The sequence below is a fragment of the Amphimedon queenslandica genome, unplaced genomic scaffold, assembly GCF_000090795.2.
Source record: "Amphimedon queenslandica unplaced genomic scaffold, v1.1 AMPQUscaffold_13351, whole genome shotgun sequence".
Taxonomy (NCBI): domain Eukaryota; kingdom Metazoa; phylum Porifera; class Demospongiae; order Haplosclerida; family Niphatidae; genus Amphimedon; species Amphimedon queenslandica.
The window spans coordinates 56,236-77,831 of NW_003546413.1; the positions used below are offsets into that span (position 1 = coordinate 56,236).

Here is a 21,596-nt window from a genome sequence, read left to right on the forward strand (position 1 = left end):
GGTGATAATTATTTTTATTAAAAAATTCATTGCTGTAATACAATCCCTAAATAATTAAGGTCATCGCCATGACAACCTCAAATTTTATTAGCATTGATAGTCAGCGGTCTCAGCCGGTCTGGAAGATAAGTCAGTCAAGATGTCCCAAGATCTGCTCCAGAAGAAGATACCTCCCAGCAGGCCCACGAGGCCTCCTCCACGAAGACTAGCAAGTAATGCAGCCGCCTCTACTCCTTCTCCCCCTCCTCGGCCGTCTAGGCCTCCAACCTCGTCACAGCATAAACTACAAGAGAAGGCTGACAAGCCTCCCGCTCTGCTCTCTCCAGAGAAGAAGGAGATAAGAGTCCTTCCTCCACATCCACCGCCTCCTCTATCCACTTCTTATCAACAGCATAAGGTTGAGAAAAGAAACTCGTCTTCATCACTCACCACTCCTCCGCCTTCTTCACACTCATTCTTGACACTTCAAGCAAAGAGAGAGAAAAAGGACCCGCCACCAGCTCGTCCGGATTATAGTCCTGTTTTCATTGTTAAGCATCGCTCAAAGTCTTCTGAAAACTTAACTCTACCTAGATATAATAATAATTCTCCATTCCTTACTGTCAAAGCAACAGGTACTAATCCTCCTTCAGAGTTACCCCCAAGGAGTAAAACTCCACAGTATTCTTACTACACCCCTCCACCTGTTACTAGAGTATTAAGCCACAAGGACAAAGAAGGACCTAATACTCGTCCAGCTCCTCCTGTTCCCTCTCCTAGAAGAAACAAGAATAAAGGTCCCATCATAAGCAGACCGCCTGAGCCTTTACCACGCAGTAACATTAGTAAAGAAATACAGTTAAGAACACCTCCGATTCCTAGGGAAAGATCTCGAGCTACTAGAGAACCAGTGGCTAACTCCTTATCTTATACTGCACGTACATACCCTCCTCCTCTCTCCCTTACAGAACCCGTTCCTCTTTTCAGCAAAACTTCTCTCTCTCCCTCTCACTCTGTCCCAGAAGACATCTATACCTTACCAGACACAACCACTAATCGTGCTCTATCTATTCAGTCTGAGCCAGATGCCATAGAATGGTATGCTAGCTCGGATGATGCTGTCCATAAAAATGAGTTAGAGCAAGACACAAGGTATGCAGTTCCACATGTACATGGTGTTGTTGCTCATGATTCTCATAAAGAAACAATCGAGTGGTATGCCAGTACAGATGACATTGACCATCCATTTAAGGAAGAGAGTTTGTCAACAACTACTGAAGACATCGGTGAAGATGGATACATGGTAATGAGCTCCATATCTGGTCATGTGGGTAGTGATAGTGGAATTGGAGGAGAGGAAATAGAAGGAGGTGATAATATGTATCTGCCATTGAATACTTTGGAGATGGATGAGGAAAATACTTATAGCATTCCTGTTAGTAATGGGAGTACACCAATTGATACTATCATTGAAGGTACATGTATGTCCATTTTTCTTCTCTCTTTGTCCCTATTGCCATTTTCTTTTTTAATTTCTCTCTCTTTCATTTTTTTTTCTCATTATGTTGTCTCTTTTTCTCTTTGTCATTTTGTTACTGTCTTTCTTTCCTTCCAGAGCCTCCACTTTATACTGATCCAGCCTCACTTAATACATACATATCTTCATCGGTTCCAACCGACATATACATGGCTTTGCAGGAAACCAATGACACTAATGGTGAGTATAAAGAAAGAATTATAACCATGTGTGTCTGTGTGTAAGAAATTAGTGAGGGGGAGTGTGCTGTGTATCCAAAACTCACTTTACCAACTTAAAACAGTTTAGGTTGATTGTTATTGTTTCTGAAAATACTCTAATTATTTTCGTCTGCACAATGCCAGCTTGCAAAAGTGGTATAAAAACTCATAATAATCTTTAAGAAACATTAATTCCACCTACAATGTCTTGAAGAAAAACTGTTAGAATTTTTTGTCAAGGGACAGCATTGCAAAAATAAAGTGTTTGTGGTTTATATAAGTATACCGTATTTCCTTAAATAAAAGCCGGATGCAAATAAACACCGTGGTAGCAATAGAATGGAAGTATAAATATGCAAATCTAGCCTTAAAGTACATGTAATTCAGTAGCATTGTGCACGTGCATTTATACTTCCTTAAGTTCATGATGTCAAGTGCAGAGGTCCCAGGTTCAATCCTGCTCTGGGCTCAAGTTTTATTTTATTTAAAAAATTTTTTTCGAGATCCAAATGCCATTTTAGGAAATAGACGCCTGGGCTTTTATTTAAGAAAATACAGTATATGCCTGTCTAGTAAAAGAGATATACATGTAGAATGTGAATGACATAACCTTAGTTAGAGTTATGGTAACACTATGTCTATACTAGCATAAGAAAAGTTACGTCATAGTATTATTCTTTTTTGGATTCAGCTCAAAGTATGCTACATTTATTTGTTTTCAAACAAAGCAATGTTTTGAAGTAGATATAAGCCTTATTGCTGGCTTCTAATGTCAAATGTAAAAAGTTTAAAGATGATTGGGTGTTGATTTTAGTACAAAAGTCTGTTAAAAAGTCTGTTAGAAGCTGTGAATTGGCAAGTTTCTTTTTTGGGTCGAACTTATACTTTTTGGGAGAAAATCTGACTTTGTAGGTTTTTTGTTCTGTGGAATGGCCCATTCACACCATGCATTTCTGTTAATTCATGGGATTTTGGAGTGACATGTAAGAGAATGAAAAGTTTGGCCAAGCGAAAGAACCCACTATACAATCTTGACTTTGTTGATTTCCCTGGGTTTTTTGGCCAATGTACATATGTACTATATTTACTAAGTGCTTTACTTTCACTATAAATTAAGGTCACTGTATACCAGGCAATCCTATTACAGGCAATCTTTGGTTATCTTGATGCTGTACAAGCAGCACGTGTCCCAGAATAGAACAACTATCTGTTTCATTGTCTGAAGATCAAAGTAACCACAGATTGCCTCTAATGTATAGTGCCATTAAGGACTTCACTCAATAAGATAGAGCTTAATTAGTTTCAGTGCAAGAGGGGCAATGTGACAACAACAGTGTTAACATATAAGGTGAACTTCTTTTGAAATTGCTAATTTTGCAGCGAATGAATTTTAAGAAATTGCTCAATTATAGTTATTAATTGGTTTTCAATAATGTGCCAATGAGCATACGCAAAATGTTATTTTGGCAGCAAAATTAATGGCTCAAAACACCAAATTTGTCTAACTTTAAATTACCAGCTACATAATAGTACCACTTTATGCTACAACCTATTAACAGGATTTCATGTATAGTAGTCAAGGTATCTGTTTTTATTGCAAAACTTTGTTTTAGACTCTATAAGTAGCTTTGTAATAAATAGTATACATACTAGCCTACTATGTAACCAAAAAACTCTTCTTTTATGAGCTTCCAATATTCTTGTATTTAATTGTATAATCAGGGTTTCCCACAAAGCATGCTAAGTGAGCTAAACAGCATGAGCTTCATGAGCTGACAAGTACTGCAATGCAGTTTAAAAATTTATAAAAAAAATCTACAGCTCAAAGTTGGCACACAACATGAAAACATGTATTTATATCTGAAAAAATATATTTTAATAGAGAATTTTTTCAAACCCATTTTTGATAGAATTTGATCAAAGACTTGTTCTTTGCATCAATTTTTGAGCAACATCAAAAATTCATCAAAAATCCAAATTTGATCGGAATGAGTTCAAAGTTGATACACAGCATAAAGACATGTACATGTATATGCATCAGAAAAAAATTAGAAAAATGGAGAATTCTCTCTTTTTCATTTTTGACAAAATTTGGTCAAAGACCTAAGGCTATAGCCTTTGGTCATTGGCCCAATTTTTGAGCAACTTTAAAAATTCATAATTTGATTAGAATCAGCTTAAAATTGATGTACAACATAAGAACATGTATGTGTATCAGAAAAAAAATTATAAAAATGGAGAATTCTCTTCCTGTAATTTTTGTCAAATCCACTGACAAGAAAGCACTATGCCAACAAAATTTTATGGGAAACTCTAATTGTAGGGTAATGCACTGTTTATATCCACTTTATGTTATTAAGTGTACATTGAATGAGCAAATGAGTATTATGAATTACTCTTTTTTCTTCTCTTTAGGGTCAGTTTATCAACCACTTGTGGCTAGTAAAATTTCTTGATAAAAAGACTATTTTAAAGATTCTTTTTTGTATTTTTTATGTTGTGTATTTTATTTTTGAAAATATGTATTTATAATTATTATTGTTAACTTTAAATTAATAGTCAGTTAGTATTAATAAAATAATGTTGTTCTGAGCATGCGCAGTATATATTGGCGCGTAGTACTCCCGGGAACACGACTACTCGTCAACACAAAAGGAACCCTCATCATCAGAACAAATTGAAATGGCTAGTCATAGCGGGAGAGAGAAAAAGAAGCGACCAGAGACAAATACTATGCAAGTAATGGCAGGGAAATCTACATCCTCGTCCGCAAAGCCCTCTCTTGTAAGAAGACTTTTCAGACGCAGTTCTGCAGCTACTCGCCCTTCAAATCCACAAGCTTTATCTCCCCCGGAGACAATCCCAGAGGAGAGCACTGCTGAGCAGTCAAAGAGAGGACACAAGAACAAGGCCATGAAGCGAAGCAAATCAGACAAACAAGTAATCACTCGGCCACAGCTGAACAATCCGGATGACTACACAATGAAGAGTGCAACACTTCCATCTCCTCGTTTCACTGGCTCAAAAAGCAGGAATAACGCTCACTCTCCAAATGCATATCGTCCTCCACCTGTGGCCTTATCATATGTAACCAGCCCTAGCAGAAGGCCTCGTTATCATAGCCCAGTTACCCTAGGAACCTCTTCTTCTCCTCCTATGCCTCATTCATTCCCTCACTCACAGCATCTACTGGTCGATCAAACCACATCAACTTGGGACATATCTCCTACTGGGGAAATAATCGGGCAATACTCACTCAAGCAAGCAGCTCGATCGGTCTACCCTCTCCCTCCTTCTCTCCCTCCTCCTCCTCCTCCTGTTGCAGCAAGCACAGATCTATTGAGCAGTATCAACAGTAGCCATACTTACAGTGAGCCGTACCATTGGCTCTTCCCCCCAGAGCCATGCAAAAGTGCACCTCCTCTACCACCTAGATCACAAAACACAGGTAACCAAGTATACTAATAAGTACAATTAATCTTTAATTTGTTTTGTTATTATGTTTACAGTGCTATTCACTTTTCACTTATACTCTTTTCTTTTTTTACATTCAGTAATGCCTAGTTACTCAAATCTTGAGGTGTCTCTGTCACTCGATAACTTAAGTGATCCAAAATTTCATGACTACATGACTATCAATCCTTTCATGCTCAATCCAAAAGCAGGTAAAAATAATAATTATTATTATGATAAAATTAAATTCTGGCATATTGTAATATTGATAACCTATTCTTGTGCTAAGTACTTATTATTGTGCTAAGCCTGTATGTATAGTGTTTGCTAACATAGGAAGGATAGAGCAAATCCTTTTACATTCGTGCGTTCACGTGAATGTCTTCAGACTGCGTATAACAATGACTATTATTGCAAGAGTTTGTATAGAAAATGTGGCATACTAACGGCATATTGATAATTGTTATCAGGTTGTGTTTGTGTTAGTTGGTAGTGTGTTGGGGATTAGAGTTTGTGAAAAGACAATTATCAACAGTCGATGGGAGTCAGTATATGTGTGTGTCTAGGCTTGTGTGCGTTGGCACTTAAGTGATGTTTGAAAATATTGATCAAGTTATTTACTTAGCGTTTGAATAGCTTTTGAACTGTGATCAACAGTTTTTATTCAGCAGACTTCAGTATCATGTGTACCTTTCTTTGATACCTTCTCTTTTATCTCTCCCTCTCTCTCCTTCTCTCTTTTCCTGTCTTTCTCTCTCTCTCTCTCTCTCTTCCCCCAGATCCTTCAGATTATCAGCAACCAATAGTAACCCAGACGACTCCACTCCCTCCATGCATTAGACATAGAAAAATGGATCAGAGACAGAGAGAAATCAGAGACGACTCATCCCCCGAAATCAAAGAATCATCCCCGGAATCAAGAGACGACATGGACAGTCACTCTCCATCATTTCGCCCCCGCTCCAGATCAGATACCAGGAGAACCACAGTAGTGATACTTGATGATGATAGAACATTAAAAGTATAAACACACACACACACACACACACACACAGACTGGAAAGGAGAGCTGCAGTGGGGGCATGATGCTTAAGTCGATATTCATCCACATTACCATTTTAATTTATGTTGGTCCCACTCCCTCCAGCACTTAAACACAGACAATTAAACATTAATTGAAATGTAATGTTATTTAGTCTAATTGCTAGCTATACTAGTTCTAGTAGTCATGACAACTAAAATAGACATAAATACTTACAATTGACACAAATTATATTAACCCTGTTTATTATCATAATGTTTTTTTCCTAAAATAAGTTGCTACATGTATTTTCAATATCACTATGTACATATTACGATGCATGGTCATCACTATTATTTATTATCATCATTATTGTTGTTGTTATTATTATTATCATCATGATACTATTTACATGATTTTTGAGGTGACAATTTCTCACTAGTTAAACCAACAGGTTCGAGGTCTTTTTCTGTACGAAAGTCCTCCTCACTCTCTCTCTCTTTCTCTTCCTCCTCGCTCTTCTCTCCTCCCATTGCCTCCTTCCCTCCATCTTGCTTCAGTCTCTCAAAGAGGAGAACTACTTCACAGTGGTCAGTGTGAGGGAATAGGTCTATAGGAATAGCCTTAACTGGTCGAAACGGTAATCCTTTGATTCGATGAGAAGGCTCTCGACACAGACTAAAAGAGAGAGAGAAGTGATGTCAGTGTTGCTAGTGTCCCTTACTCTGCTATGTTGTGCTCTAGTCTGTCAGGATCACACGAGACGTATATGAGATTTTTAATGTTTTTGTTACGCCTGATGGCCTGAATCACTTTAGGGTCTGAGAGAGAGAGGGAGAGGGAGAGAGAGAGAGGGTGTGTATGGATAAAGAGAGAAGGGGAAATAGAGAGAGAGAGAGGAAGAAAATACACATAGAAGAAAGAGAGAGAGGGAGAGAGACAGTAGTACAAGAAAAGAACAAAAAGAAATCAATTAAATGTATTAGTGAGTTCTTACGGAGTCCGCTCCTAGGAGGATCAACAACAGCAATGGCATCATCAATACCATAAGACTCTAGCATGTGAGATGGAATGACATCCTCAGCACGACCGCACATGTAGCGACAATTTTTAATACCTAGAAAGGTAGGGTAAAGATTACATAGAGATAGACATGTAAATGAAAGTGAAAGTTAGAAGAGAGATTAAAAATAGAGTCACCATTTAAAACTGCATTGTGTTCAGCGTTTTTAACAGCCTGCTCATTCAACTCTATACCAATAACTTGTGATAAAGGTACTGTCTAAAATGATACATGTAGATGATGATGGTTAATTATTAGGGATAATCCTTTACAATACCTTTGCTACGCTTAAACCTATTGTACCTGTACCACAACAGATATCTGAAGAGAGAGAGAGAAGCATAAAAAAGAAGAAACGAGAGAGAAAGAAAGATAGGAAGTAAGGAACAAGACATAAGGAGGTTCGAAGAAACACATTGTATCTACTCAGAATAAAGGTGGGAAAGAGAAACAAGTCTACCACAGTAATAGATAAAAGTACAGTATACACATATACTTAAAAGGTATACAAGTATACATACATACATACATACAGATCATAAAAGGAATATAACATAAAGATAGGATATAGACAGGAATATGTGACAGAAGTTGCCATAGTCAAAAGGATAGGGATAGACCCAATAGATGAGATGAACATCAAATTACTCATTAGCACACCATTATCCTAGGACTAAACAACATACTAACCATACAGGACAGGAGGAGTAGAGACGCCAGGAGATATACCAGACACTAGATCAGCAATGGTACTGTATAGTGTCTCTGTGGCTAGTGTATTGACTTGAAAGAATGCTTCGGGTGAGATACTGAACTTCAACCCATTAACATACTCGTGAACAACCTAAGGAGAGAGGATACTGTAAACCCAATAATAATTATTATACGCTAATTTCAACTATTTTAATCATTGGCCTTATTTTGTAAAGTTAATGGACATGAATATGATTTTCAAACTGCAATTGGTTACCTTAGTTGTAAAAATCGTTAATAGAGGTTAATAGACAAAGGAACAAAGAAAGGGGAAAGTGTACGGTAAGTTAAGGGAGAAAGGAAAGAAAAAAGATAGAGTAACCCTTGAATGGGTAGAGAACAAGGAAAAATACATGTGAGGAACAAAGAGCGTGAGAGAGTTAGAGGGAGTGAGGGGGAATAGAGGAGACTATAGGGTATAAAATATAATAATTTATTATTATGTTTGAGTGTCAACATGGCATTGATAATTTGAAACTAATTATTACTGAAACTAATTATGTCAACATTATAGTCATAATTCCTCAAAATTATCCCACAAATAAACACATGTAAATGTACATGTACATGAAAATGAATAAATAAATGAATAACTTGCCTCAGTCCCTAAGAGTAGCTCATACACAAGGTTTGCCTTTTTCCTGGAGTAATAAAAACTAATTACTTGTGATCAAACTTTCTGCAAGACATACAAATCTAAAGCTAGGTTAGTGTTTGACAAAACAGTCAAAAGTGCATGGGCGATATCTAATCTTTTGATTGAAAAACGCTTTGAATTTAATACAAAAATTGACTAAAATTTTAATTTTGTACTTGTTTGCGTTGCATTTTGTGGCAAATGTAAACCAGACTTAATAGGTACATATATATATATATATATTCTAACTGACAATGCTATAGCTATTTGCTCTGAAAGTTTGAGCTAATTTGGAACTTCAGATCAAAAATTTTGTGAGCTACATGGATGAGCATCTGTTTAATAAAATTAATAAAATTTATAATATTGTTTAATAAAAAATCAAATTTGATTGAAATCAGCTCAAAGTTGATACACAACATAAGGACATGTATATGCATCAGAAAAAAAATTTTAAATGGAGATTTCACGTCACAAAATTTGGCCCAAAGATTCAAGGCTATAGCCTTTGGTCGCTGGCCTGATTTTTGAGCAACTTTATAATTTATGAAACATTTAAATCTGCTCAAAATTGATACACAACATAATGTATATTTATCAGAAAATGTATAAAAATGGAGAATTTTTACTGAAATAAAATTGGTCCAATTTTGGAGCAACTTAACAATCAACTGTGCCAAATTCTTATGGGAAATCCTGCCAATACTCAAGGTCCTTGGTCAAATTTCGAAGCAACTCTAAAATTTTCTAAAATATTAGACCCAGTTCATAACAATATTATAAATTGCTTTCATGACATGATATGCCACGGAACTCCAGTCATGTTCAGAGGATGGACTACCCTTGAACTAGTTTTATTACTTCTACATGTACCATCAATTTCCCAACAATCTTTTTTTCAAATACACAATGTACTATTGCATTACTATTACAACAACCTTCCTTATTACAAATAAAGCCACAGTGCATACGGTATTCCACACATAACAGCTAGGACCAGTAGTACATGTATTATACCTGCCGTGAGCTACAGTCAACCAGTAGAGAGAGGTTGGACATAATCCCTTCCCTTCTCCCTCTTGGAATAATTTGATAACTCTTTTCTTCTCCAAATCAATCTCCTCCTAGTAATTACCATAATAGATAGAAAATTTGGTGGATTACAATTTTGGCAATTTGGCAAATTGAAGTCTATTCGCTAAACTTTTGTTCTCCAATTTGATGGGGTCCCATAGAAGCATGCACGAAGTTAAAATTTCACCAAATTTTTAACGTCCAAACCTCTTTTAAAGTCAATTTGCCAAATTTTAACACTCCAAATTTTCTAGCTATACAGTACATTTTAAAATAACATTCTAGTAATCAATTTAGTGTTATCATTAATTATAATTACCTCTGACAGTATGCCTTTGTTGAATGTGATAATTATCATTCTCTCTTTACTTGTAAAATCTTTAACTGTGAGTAGCTTCCAATTACTGTAATATTACAATCAAAATTACCATAATTACATAAGAGAAATATTTCTTGAGTATAAAATTTCGCAAATTTGTCTTAGATTTTGATATTTTACAATCTCACATTGTATAGTTTTACTAGTTTTGCTATACCTTTTCAGGGAATTTAATTTCACAAATTCATTAAAAAACGCAAGATTCATCAACTTTATTACTCGTGAAACATTCGTCTCTACATTTTCCCCTTCCCTAATCTCTCCTCTGCCTCACCCTAACCCTCACCCCCTCCCTCATCCTCACCCTCACCCTCTCCCTCACCCTCTCCCTCACCCTCACCCTGTGTGTGTCACTAAGTCGTATGCTTTATAATCCGACGTCTTCACAAAGTCTTCAAATACCTACATGGACACAATACATGTACAATATAACACATCATGAATAACAAGTACATGTACATTTTTACATACATCGTACATGTATAGATGTACAGCATAATAAAATTCATGTTTTATGCACAAAAAATAAACACTGCAACATTAAGTAATGTATTATATGAATTGTCAGTTCATTTGCTATAGTACTGTATAGCGGGTTTTTTTCCAAAGATAATAAATTTTACAAATTTTGCAGATTTTCAAGATTCAAAAAATTAAATAGAATTTGAAAAAATTAATTCCGTGAACCCCCAGATACAGGTCATTTGCGAAAATTATTATCCTTGAAAAAACCTGCAATACAGTATTCCAATAGACAGCTGTGCTATAAAAGATACAACATTTTGTGAGGATTTCATGTTTTTAAATTTCATGTACGCACATGTGCAGTAAGCATTTTAAAAGTACCCTACAAGATGATTCATTATCAAGAGTAATATTTGGAAAATTTGCCTGTGTAATATCTACATGTACTATATTGATGTCCTTATGCTGTGTTGGAAAGTTCATTGGCAAATTTTATATTAGCGATTTTGTGCCATGTGCCATTGAACATGCTCAAATTGAAACAAAATGGCAAATTTTAAATTTGCAATTACTTCATAGAACTGCCAATCGCCAATATTAATTCCTCATCAATAAATGATATTGTAGTATTGTACGATATTAATTTTTGTGGGTAACTCATAGTCACTGTCAGCCCTGTTCTCCAAGCATTACCTGTACAACATCCTTCGAATACTGAGATACATTAATGCATTCACGTGGTGACATCAAACTAACATCACCTTCTAGGAACGATCCCGGCATGAATCCAATTACTAGTGGGTGTGGTTTATAAATAGGTGTGGCTTTGGCGACATATTATACCTGTTTCGCGAGAGGGTCCGTATCCAATTATAAACTCACATTTGTTCCGATATGCTTCAGTGACAAGCTATAAAATAAATAAACTTCAATCTTAGCTCAAATTTTTACTTCTCTCTCCCTCTCTCTCTTACTGATGATTTTATTGGTAATAACTGACAGAGGAGACCATTATTTGATTTCATATGCTCACGGAACCATTCTCCCTAAAAACAACATACCCATAACAAAAATTTAAAAAATATATTTTAATTGGGTAGTATAATGGTAATTACACTGTCTAATGGACCTATTAACTATTACAATTAAGTACAATTGATGTTGTGACTATTGACAGCCCAAGGTATCTTTGGTATGCAACTTTACTACTTACTGGTTTAATCTTATTGAGCTGTCTAGCAGCAGTCACCAACCACTCCTTAATAGTAGTATGTTTCTGTTCTAATTGCTTGCTATATGGTAATCTCCATAGTGCAGTTACTGAGTCAAATAATCTAAAGAAATTTAATTTCACTTGACATTATAAGAACTGGTGCTTAAAAATTATTAGTAAAATAATAATATATTATTGTTTCTCTCATTCAATGCTTCTAGTGCACTGCAAAATAAATAATCATTTATTATTTTTTACTTTTCTCTGCGCTCTTCTTCAGTCATCGAAGCAATGCATAGTCTTTTACTGGGAGTAATCTTATCTTCATCAACTAATAAAATAAATAAATAAATAATAATAATATAATAATACTAAATTATATAAATATCATTTACTTTTACGCTTTCTTGCCACCAGTAATGGGTCTTTGGCAGGTTTAGCATGCTAGTGAGAGAGAGAATGATACAAGAGAAGAGAGAAAGAAAATTTAAAAAAACTTGTCATTAAAATATAAGTTTTGCTATTTGCTATAATTTGCAAAATTAAATTCAACCAACATCATGATTATATGCCACACTCTATTTAATAAAAATGCTCATTTTATCAGTGAGTCACAGTTTTGCTAAATTTTAGAATGATGAATATACTTGTACATAAACTCACTTACAATTGCTTTCAGTTTCTTCTTCTTCCAGACATGGCCATTGATCACTGACAATGCCAACTATAGAAATAAAGATAACAAGAGAATTAATTACTATCGAAAATGTAAAATTTTGTTCAAATATAGAGAGATAGAGAGAATTAGGAGGGGAAGAGGGAACGCTTCTATAAAGATGGAGAAAGAAATTTAATTGCACATGTAAACCTTTTAACCTGTCTTTGCTCTTCATTTTTAAAAGTGACGAAACACTGTGCATACATGTTTTGAATTATCTTTATTTTTACCGGCTCAAGATTCAATGAATTTAATCTTTTTTGAATTTGCTAAGAGAGAGAGGGAGAGGGAGAGAGAGAGAGAGAGAGAGAGAGAAAGTGTAATACAATTTATTGTCAGTAGGTGTATAAAAATTATGACCTACAAATCATGCAATTAGTAGTCACAACACTTTCAATAACTAAATCATGCAGGCATGAAGCGGGTTACATGTACATTAAGAATTATATTACAAAACCATTAACATTACATTAAGACTATAATGTAGTTGTAATTGAACTAAAATAACATATTATACAGTACAGTGGTTGAACAATGTATACCCTATACGTGGAAATTTTCAAGGGGATAAACTTTCATGAATTTTGTGAAAAGAAGGGCCATTCGCGAAATTACAACACGTGAAAATTCATCTTAGCATGTGGGTGTACGTATAATTAAAATTAATTTACAATGTTGCTGCAATACTTGATTATTATGAAATGGTGGCACTTCAAAATAATTTGCAAAAATTTGGCCTCGCGAAATCCTGCAAATTCATTCGCAAAAATTTATCCACTCGTAAATTTCCATGTATAGGGTAACTGCTAATTTTTGGAGGGCATGAATTGCTAAATTTTAGTGACTGGTGGGTTTTAATTTGACAAATTTATGACCATATGCCATTGAGCATGCACATAATGGCTCAAAATGGCGAGTTTCATTTTGTATCAAAACACCAAATTTTGCCACAATGACTAGGAGAGAATTCTCACTTTTTATAATTTCTTTTTTACAATACATGTAACCATTAATTTTTCTTATGCTGTTTAAAATGTTCGAGCTAATTCCAATAAAATTTAATTTTTTATGAATTTTTGAAGTTGCTCAAAAATCAGACCAAAGCCCCTGTGCTATATAGCACAGGGACTTTGGCCCAATTTCGGCAAAAATTAAAACTTCAAAATTCTCCATTTTTATAATTTTTTCTGATACATATGTGAGTTTTTGTGCTGCGTAGAAAGTTTGAGCTGATTCTGATCAAATTTAAATTTAAAAAATTTTTGAAATTACTCAAAAATTGGGTAAAAGTTCCTGTACTACAGTACAGTGGCTTTGGCCCAATTACTTCAAAATTAAAAGTTAAAAAGTATCTATATTTATATTTTTACTGATAGATATACATAATCTTAAGCTGTGCAAAAAGTTTGAGCTGATTCCGGTCAAATTTGGATTTTTTATGAATTTAAAAAATGCCACGTACTGTATTGTAGTTCTTGAAGAATGCTCACTTAGCATGCTTTGCGGGAAACCCTGCAGTAGGACATGTCAAATCCCTTTTTAAAATCATGTTGTTCAGATAAAATGTATAGCAACATAAAATTCGGTCAGTCGATTGACTGAATTGAGCAAAAATGGTTAAAAAATGTCCGTTGTCTAACTGTTATTTCAGACTCTGCATAGTAAAGACTGATTCTTTCCTTAAACTTGCAAAAATTTAGCTATAAAAATTTAGCTATATTTTATACATCCCTCCTAAATTATTATGATATCCTTTGTTAAAATTTTGTAGTAATTAAATCTACTATTACTACTACTACTACATTCCTTGTCCTTATAGAATGCCGGAAGTTAATAATTACTAAGATATCAAGGTCAGTTTGTGCATCATACCTTGTATCCAACATACGCCGGAATGTTTTTAATTTCTATTTTAAATATTTCCGACGTGAATCCACCCGGAACTGCTTTCAGTCTATCTTCATCGTCCGATTCCTCCCCCTGCCCAACCATTTCCTTTTTAACTTCGGCTGATGATGAACTTGCTCCTCCTTCAAACTCTAGGGCTTCTTTCATATCAGTTTTAATCTCAGTTGTAATAGACTCATTGCCACGTGTTTCCTCCATGTAGCCTCTCCTCAGTACTACAGGCCCAGGACCTCTGAGTCTTGCTATAGGCGGGGAAATGGGTGGAGTTTTTCGGACAAACCCTAGGAGGTTTCTTAGGATGTGAGGTCTAACGCCCACGCACCAATGCATCATCACGCTGCTGCATTAGGTAGTAACTGCGCATGCGCGGAGTCACGTGCTTTAAAATGGCCATGGAAGGAGAAGGCATAAAGTTTATAAACTCCTTGTCCTATAGATTGGCTGGTAAGTTAATGAAACATAGAAGAAAAATACGTGGGAATTAATTTTGATTTTTTTAGAGTCGTTTGGTTTTGAAATTTTTGATTATTATTCGACTGATGCTGATTTTTATGACATATTGAAGAGTTCAGTTGACTCCCTTCCAAACTGCGAGCTCAAAGATCATTTGGTGGAGAACACCAGTCGTTACAGAGACCAGTTGAAAAGGTAAGATCATTATGATACCTGGTATTTGATTTGTTTATAATGTGTACTGCAATGTGCATGAAGTTAGTGAACATTTAATTAACCTGAGAGGGACTTTAGTTACTGGTCAAAAGCTTTAACTCTCACTGGATTTTGTGATGGGTACTAATATTATTGATATCAATAAATTATTATTAACAGCTACATGGCATAATACATAAACATTTTTCCAGTATATAGCTAAATTGGTAATTAATAGTAAAAAGAGTATATAATTTACAGAGAGTGTCTAACTGCACTTTAGTAGCTGAAACTAAGTCAAACTAAATCGTAGAACTACCATATAGTGCTTTAATTTTGCGGAGCTAAAATTTCGCGGATTGATAAAAATCAATTTTTTGCGGAAATAATTTTTGCAGATTCGCAATGTTAGTGCCACACCTTTAATGGCAATTGAAATTTTACCGGATCTTTAATTTCGCGGTTTCGTGCTAACCGCGAAAATAGCGAAAGTTTAGCTCCTTAAAAATAAAGCGCTATACGGTAAGTCACGTGAGACCAGAAGCATGGGTGTTCCTACTAAAAACACGTGTAGAAGTTAGCATAAAAACAGTGGAGAACACTTGAAGAAGCTTTAGACATCATACTAGTAAACTTTATAATGCTGCCGAAGCCCGTTGTGCAGCACTGCTATAGCAGAGACACCAAAACGGCCAGTAAAACTTGTTGAGCAAACTTGGCAGCCATTTTTCCTACACAGCCACACCCAGTATGCGGGAATGCCCAAAGATGCACAAGAAAAGGCTACGCAGTCATGTTTCGGCTATTATAGTACAGTTAGACACTCTTTGTAAATTATGTACTCTTGATAGTACCAGTAATTAAAAATCAAATAGCTCCTAAATGTAAAATAGCTTTAATTTTTAAGTACTTTCTCCATTTTGTCTTTTAGCCTGTTAGAGAGTAAATTTAAGCCAGTTGCTATTCCGAGCTCCTCTGCCCTCACTAAAGAGAGTGTTTCTGAGTCACTGAAAACAATAAAAGCATCTACATCCAATCCAAACCTCAGCAAGGAAGAGATATGCCACATGTGTGAGCTATGATGATATTTTATGAATTATTTTTGTTATATTTTTTTATTTTAGATGAGCAATTGCTAGTAAGCAGTTCTTCAAATGAATGCATCAGCTTTAAAGAAATAAGTAACGAGTGGGCGGAGTATTTGGTTAGTATTAGTCATGATGTAATAACTTATCATGGCTGCCATTATTATTTTTAGCATTTTGTTATTATTATCATTGTTAAATTAAAAAGGAAGTAAACGAAAATGAAAAGCAAATAGATAAATTGTTACCAAATTAATGAGTCATTGCATTAGGTCATGTCAGATCAGGAACTATGGCCTGTTAGTATCTGTGGTTGTGGTTATCACTGTTAGCAACATTGCTGTTATTATTACTTAGAAAAGCATTAAAACATTAATAAACTAAATAATACATGTACTAATAAACATAGCATTAAAATCATTATTTTTATTAATTTAATTTTATTTTCTAGGTTCATTCATGTGATGGCGAATCTATACTCAAGGCCATTGACTTTTATTCACAATGTCTCCTAAACACTCAAACCCTCATATTCTGCCTAGACACCTTCATCTATTTATATTCACATTTACTGACAATTGGAGCTACACCTTCTACCGAGAAGATCCTCTCTGTTGTTTTTGCTGTTCACTTTTTGATTTCCAGACCTGAGTGTGACAGTTGGGATATTTGCTATGATAACCAGCTAAGTGCCCTCCTATCTATTTATATCGAATGCTGTCTGCTTAATAGGTAATGATTTATTACTACTACTACTATTATTATTATTATTATTATTATTATTATTATTATTATATTCCTTTAAAGTGATAGTAAAGGTGTTGGTGATTTGTCTTCACATTTGAGAAGGACTCTACTTACATTTTCCAGTCAGTTTTTTATTATTTATTAACAAATTTTTCAACAGTTATTAAAAAGGCAAAGGAGTAGTTGCTTTGAGCTCCTTGCTACAGGTAAATGTACCAAATGGCAAAGAAGGTGTCGTTTTAGAATTAATAAAGTACGTCTATTTCTGATCTTGCCCTTTTCCCTTCCTCTCTCCCTCCCTCTCCCTCTCTCTCTCTCTCTCTCCCTCTCCCTCTCTCCCTCTCCCTCCCTCTCTCTCTCTCTCTCTCCCTCTCTCTCTCTCTCTCCCTCTCCCTCTCCTCTCTCTCCTCTCTCTCTCCTCTCTCTCCTCTCTCTCTCCTTCCCCTCTTTTCATTTTACTTCTCTCATTTCCTAGATCAGTTCTCAATTGGATTCAGTTTAGTTCTTTTGGACTCCGTCGCAATGTTTGTGATTCACATGTTTACTTATGGTAAATCATCCCCTTTGCAGTTTATGATAATCACATTAGAATATTTGCCGTATTTGGACATGGCTTATATCCTCCTATACTTAGAAGGAAGTACTCATTATGCTATTAATAGATCCTTTTATTATTAGTAACGAATGATGAGGTTTTAATTTACTCTATATAGTTATATATGCTGTCTCAATTTTGCTAAACGTCTAAGCTTCGAATCTTCAAAGCATTTTGAAGTAATTAACAATTTGTATAATGATTATGCTAAACACTTTTGCCCTTTTTGTAGTCAAAGTGTTATTTAAAGGCTCCAGCATTATTCTCTAAATGGCTATATTCAGTTGATTCAAGGTGATTTGAACACGTGTTTCGTATTATTGTTTGTTTTACCTGTACCTCTTAGTTAATGGTTTACTTTACCCATTAAAGTAAGCAAAGATCTGTCACAAAGTTGTTTTGAGTGTTTAGTAAGCTTTTTAGTAGTACCATGCTTTAGCTCCATTGTAATAGTATAATTAACACTATTATAGCTCTGCGAGTGCTGGCGTAAACAAAGAAATAAAATAACCAGGGAAATTTTTCTCTAACACAATAATAAAACACAGTAGTTTGCTGAATACATTATACATTTACATGACGTGGATTGACGTAAATGTATTTAGTGTTGTTTATCATTGCTGACAGCTTCCTGTTTACTTGAATTATGATAAAAACCAGTGGAATTTAAAGTATGAGGTCGTTTTATGCTATATATGGATTTATCCATATAAGGAGCTGCCCTTCTCCATTGCATGTTTGTTAGGCTACACTATCTCTACTGTACTACTTTTTGTTAATTTTGCTCACTTAGTTGCAATAATAATATTGGGAGTAGTGTATGTTAGTACATTTGTCCTCTGACACTTTGTAGGATAGACAGTCGGACTAGTCTATTTATAAATACACCTTCTCTTAGGATACACAGGAAGAGTGCATGTTTTTACTGAAGCTAGGGGCCTGCCCTTTGTGATGTGTGTCTGTTATTGCTAAGATGTCTTAGCTGATTATTTTTAAGTCTGACATACTGGCAGTTCACATGCCCACAATAACAGAGATTCTGACTTCATCACACGTTACAGTTCCAAAGAGTCTTTTTTGATGGTCTTGTAAACAAGACCATATAAAAAGACCACATGTGTTATTTGTTAATTCTGATACCCACATGTGTAAACAAGCCCACTGCATATTTGAAGTAGCAGTAATAGACTTGCATCATTTAATATTGCAAGAAAATATGTTGATTGTAGCCCGTTTAGAAATAACCTACTTCTCATCATCTTTTCTCTGCCTATAGTGGCATGCGTTTTAGTCAAAAGAGCTTTGGTACCACCTAATGACTTTGACTTACATGTAAGTCTATTTCACACTGTGATGCAATGTCACTGTAAGCCCCTTTAAATGTATGCATAATTGGAAAGTCCTCAATTACCTCTGTCATTTATTTAAGCTATAGGGCTTTCAGTCATAATGTGTAATATTACATAAAATAGTGTAAAATGGGAATCAAGCTTTATAGTAAAGCCTTAAAACTTTATTTAGACCCTGACCCTCCTAATTTTGGAGGACAACCATTTTGCCTTATATAATGTCATTTTAACAGTTTTTTGTGGTAGTATTTGTGAGACATTAGGAATAAAAAGAATATGGTCGTCAGAACAGATTCAGGAGCATCTTCTCTCTGATATCACGAAAGAGAAAGAAGAGTTACTCTTATGTGTAAGGACTATTACAACTTTATACTATTGTAATGAAATCCATTCATTTCCATTCCAGCTTCTGTCTCACACTGACAGGACTACAGAAAAGAATCCATCATCTAATGATTTTAGAGAAGAGACTAGGGAAAAGGAGGAAGTTCTCAATGCAGAGAGTAATGGTGTATTTTTCCTTGATAACGAAGGGGAAGATATAGCAGGCGTCACAAAGGTATAATAAATTTTGTTTCTAGTTCATAATTCAGCCAGTTATGAGTTGAAGCCCATCATGCTATCATAATAAATGCCATTTTGGTAAATATATTTTTTGGTGTCAGCACATTCTTAACAACATTGCATTATAATTACGATGCTGATGATAGCATGCAGTGCATTAGCTACTATAATGGCTACGGTGGGAACATTTCTTATACATGTTTAATATAGGAATGGAGTAACGAAGAGGAGAGGAATGAGGAAATACAAGAGGTGATGTACCGCAATACATGTTAGTAGTAATTCATACTCATTTTAGGCTACTCATGCAGTCATTCCCGCCTACATGGAGACTAATGATACTGAAACTAGCCAAAGTTAGGAACTTGACATAACCGGCTTTTTATTTTTCATTTTTTATAGTCAGTGAGGAAGAATGTCCTATGACTGACAAGTGTAGTGATGCTATTGCCAAAGAGGTAGGCATGAAATATGAATCCTTCTCACAATCCACTACCTAGTACATTACAAGGTCACTACTCCAGTACAGAAAGTTTCTAGTGCAAAGAAGCGGAAGTCACTTCTCAAGAAACTTCGCAAAAGCACTACCCCTCCCATGAAGTTAAAGTTCTCTCCAAGAATTTTAAGGAGTGCTACAAAGAAAAAGTTGCTGGCCAGTTCAGCTAGACTCAAAAATTGATGTCAACACATTTCTAATTATTATTTGTTATTATATATAATAATTCTTATTATAATATATAATAAAAGTAAATGACCACTCTGTTGCTAGAATACAACTATACATTGTTTGTGAGTTTAGTGCATTTAATTGTCATGTTGTGTGTAAATTTCAGCTTGTATGTATTCCTCCATATTGAACCTCACAATAAAGGTGGTCTTCATCTTCCCCTTCTCCTGCAAAAAGGAAGAAATTGTTTATAATGGAAGCAGCTATGTGTAAACAATGATCATTGGCATAATTATGGCTTCCTTATAAGGCATTTTTATGCATTAAGTGTATTCTATAATACCTGGTGTTCCACAGCAAGTCTTTTTGTTTACTTGCCCAGGAAATCGAGCTGGAAGATATCTCGTATGCATATTTATCTTTGTGTATTCGCTTTTAGGAACATTGCAAAGTGTGAGCTTCATGTAGCCACCTTCGTTGTCTCCATTCTCCACTGGAGTTTGGAGCCTGGCTCTTTCATCAGGTGCTGGTCCCAGCTCTTCGTATATTGCTTCGTCATCTAGTTCATTGTCTTGTGGCTTTGTTTTTGTTTTTAAAAATGGTGAAACGTCTACAAATCCGCTGTCATTCATGCTTGAGACAGACACTGTTCTGTCCCTTGGCTCAATATCGTCATAATGATCGTGACGTGTGCTGGGTGGTCTGGTGGTGCACTCTTTAGTTAAGCCTGGCAGTGGGATGGGAGCTAAATGCCTTTTACCTACACATCAATCGAAGATGATAACATCATTTTTATAAATTGAGCTATAAACTTACATTCTTCTGTCATTCTCTCCTGGTACATTTCTTTCTCCTTTTTTGCTAGAGAATTCAGAGAATGTAGGGATCCTGATGAATTTAATGCTGGTTCTTCATCGGAGCTGGAGCCATCAGACTCAGACTTCAGTGTTTTCTGAATCAATGTAAGTGACTGGCTTGCCTTGCTGCAACAATCAATCGCTGACTGAAAGTTGATAGCATTAGTAGAAGAGATGTGATGGAAGTTTTTCTTTAAGAGGCGTATGCGATGTGTTGCATATTCTATCTGCATTTTTGAGAGTGCCAACTCAACGTGGAGCGTTTGGAGATGATCAGAGATGTTAGCAGGATTCTGGGGGTTCTTCTTCTTTTTCATGGTTTTTATCGCCTTCTTTACTTTGCCAGCGAGGTCATGTCTGTTCACTGTCTCTAGTACCTTTGCTAGTGATTCTGGATTGTCCTGGTAGATTTTTTGTTCTACTTCCAACTGCATAAGGACTTCAATGGGACGTGCCTTCAGAAACTTTTCTGGCAAGTTATTTATGTAAGCAATATCATGGCTCTCGTCTGGCCTCAGGCTTTGAGAAACGGTAAACACTACTTCTCGAAATTGTTCTCCGTTCATACTTTCTCTTCAGACTACTACCTCTTTTACTTCGTTAAAATGTCTTGATCCAGTGGCCTTTTATCGAGCCTTTTATACTGTTTTGGTTAGCATTAGTCATGATGTAATAACTCATCAT

At 35.3% G+C, this 21,596-nt stretch overlaps 5 protein-coding genes across 7 annotated transcripts; 3 read left to right on the top strand and 2 right to left on the bottom strand.

Moving 5' to 3' along the window:
• The first annotated feature begins 65 nt into the window (after positions 1-65).
• LOC100641681 (formin-like protein 14) lies at positions 66-4,294 on the top strand. The gene is made up of 3 exons (XM_003387327.2): positions 66-1,454; positions 1,595-1,696; positions 4,132-4,294. The coding sequence occupies exons 1-3, from the start codon at positions 140-142 to the stop codon at positions 4,170-4,172; spliced, it is 1,458 nt and encodes a 485-aa protein (XP_003387375.1). The 5' UTR covers positions 66-139; the 3' UTR covers positions 4,173-4,294.
• A 7-nt stretch (positions 4,295-4,301) lies between these two features.
• Positions 4,302-6,538, top strand: LOC105313120 (leucine-rich repeat extensin-like protein 5). The gene is made up of 3 exons (XM_011406291.2): positions 4,302-5,164; positions 5,271-5,381; positions 5,949-6,538. The coding sequence occupies exons 1-3, from the start codon at positions 4,399-4,401 to the stop codon at positions 6,194-6,196; spliced, it is 1,125 nt and encodes a 374-aa protein (XP_011404593.1). The 5' UTR covers positions 4,302-4,398; the 3' UTR covers positions 6,197-6,538.
• LOC105313121 (tRNA (uracil-5-)-methyltransferase homolog A-like) lies at positions 6,404-14,759 on the bottom strand. The gene is made up of 19 exons (XM_019997827.1): positions 14,365-14,759; positions 12,651-12,761; positions 12,442-12,498; positions 12,170-12,218; positions 12,033-12,105; positions 11,775-11,895; positions 11,536-11,607; positions 11,405-11,471; positions 11,255-11,355; positions 10,437-10,498; positions 10,037-10,121; positions 9,661-9,767; positions 8,605-8,647; positions 7,944-8,097; positions 7,531-7,574; positions 7,391-7,472; positions 7,188-7,307; positions 6,915-7,011; positions 6,404-6,868 (listed from the first exon to the last, which is right to left on the bottom strand). Exons 1-19 carry the CDS (start codon positions 14,731-14,733, stop codon positions 6,595-6,597), a joined length of 2,088 nt encoding a protein of 695 aa, XP_019853386.1. The 5' UTR covers positions 14,734-14,759; the 3' UTR covers positions 6,404-6,594.
• LOC109582840 (uncharacterized) lies at positions 14,746-20,249 on the top strand. 2 transcript variants are annotated; one of them, XM_019997830.1, is made up of 16 exons: positions 14,746-14,844; positions 14,901-15,048; positions 15,980-16,119; positions 16,173-16,252; positions 16,585-16,865; positions 16,941-17,002; positions 17,052-17,133; positions 17,356-17,430; positions 17,594-17,654; positions 17,708-17,769; positions 19,071-19,173; positions 19,231-19,383; positions 19,599-19,640; positions 19,687-19,744; positions 19,791-19,846; positions 19,900-20,249. In XM_019997830.1, exons 1-16 carry the CDS (start codon positions 14,763-14,765, stop codon positions 20,065-20,067), a joined length of 1,653 nt encoding a protein of 550 aa, XP_019853389.1. In that variant the 5' UTR covers positions 14,746-14,762; the 3' UTR covers positions 20,068-20,249. The 2 variants fall into 2 exon arrangements, with proteins under 2 accessions (XP_019853389.1, XP_019853390.1); XM_019997831.1 differs by having other exon boundaries at positions 19,889-20,069.
• Positions 20,187-21,558, bottom strand: LOC109582843 (uncharacterized). Of its 2 annotated transcripts, none has more exons than XM_019997836.1 (3): positions 20,872-21,558; positions 20,399-20,815; positions 20,187-20,279 (listed from the first exon to the last, which is right to left on the bottom strand). In XM_019997836.1, exons 1-3 carry the CDS (start codon positions 21,476-21,478, stop codon positions 20,218-20,220), a joined length of 1,086 nt encoding a protein of 361 aa, XP_019853395.1. In that variant the 5' UTR covers positions 21,479-21,558; the 3' UTR covers positions 20,187-20,217. The 2 variants fall into 2 exon arrangements, with proteins under 2 accessions (XP_019853395.1, XP_019853394.1); XM_019997835.1 differs by having other exon boundaries at positions 20,191-20,282.
• Between the last annotated feature and the right edge of the window lie 38 nt (positions 21,559-21,596).

Coding starts and splice junctions, on each gene's coding strand:
- LOC105313121 (XM_019997827.1), bottom strand. CDS start 14,733: ATGATGCATTGGTGCGTGGGCGTTAGACCTCACATCCTAAGAAACCTC. Junction 12,762..14,364: donor CGGCGTATGTTGGATACAAG/GTATGATGCACA, acceptor TCTCTCTCTTAG/CAAATTCAAAAAAGATTAAA. Junction 11,472..11,535: donor TATTACCAATAAAATCATCA/GTAAGAGAGAGA, acceptor TTTATTTTATAG/CTTGTCACTGAAGCATATCG.
- LOC100641681 (XM_003387327.2), top strand. CDS start 140: ATGTCCCAAGATCTGCTCCAGAAGAAGATACCTCCCAGCAGGCCCACG. Junction 1,455..1,594: donor AATTGATACTATCATTGAAG/GTACATGTATGT, acceptor CTTTCCTTCCAG/AGCCTCCACTTTATACTGAT. Junction 1,697..4,131: donor GGAAACCAATGACACTAATG/GTGAGTATAAAG, acceptor TCTTCTCTTTAG/GGTCAGTTTATCAACCACTT.
- LOC109582840 (XM_019997830.1), top strand. CDS start 14,763: ATGCGCGGAGTCACGTGCTTTAAAATGGCCATGGAAGGAGAAGGCATA. Junction 17,003..17,051: donor GACTCTACTTACATTTTCCA/GTCAGTTTTTTA, acceptor GTTATTAAAAAG/GCAAAGGAGTAGTTGCTTTG. Junction 19,641..19,686: donor GGAATGAGGAAATACAAGAG/GTGATGTACCGC, acceptor TACTCATTTTAG/GCTACTCATGCAGTCATTCC.
- LOC109582843 (XM_019997835.1), bottom strand. CDS start 21,478: ATGAACGGAGAACAATTTCGAGAAGTAGTGTTTACCGTTTCTCAAAGC. Junction 20,816..20,871: donor GGAGAGAATGACAGAAGAAT/GTAAGTTTATAG, acceptor ATTGATGTGTAG/GTAAAAGGCATTTAGCTCCC. Junction 20,283..20,398: donor GACTTGCTGTGGAACACCAG/GTATTATAGAAT, acceptor TCCTTTTTGCAG/GAGAAGGGGAAGATGAAGAC.
- LOC105313120 (XM_011406291.2), top strand. CDS start 4,399: ATGGCTAGTCATAGCGGGAGAGAGAAAAAGAAGCGACCAGAGACAAAT. Junction 5,165..5,270: donor ACCTAGATCACAAAACACAG/GTAACCAAGTAT, acceptor TTTTACATTCAG/TAATGCCTAGTTACTCAAAT. Junction 5,382..5,948: donor CATGCTCAATCCAAAAGCAG/GTAAAAATAATA, acceptor CTCTTCCCCCAG/ATCCTTCAGATTATCAGCAA.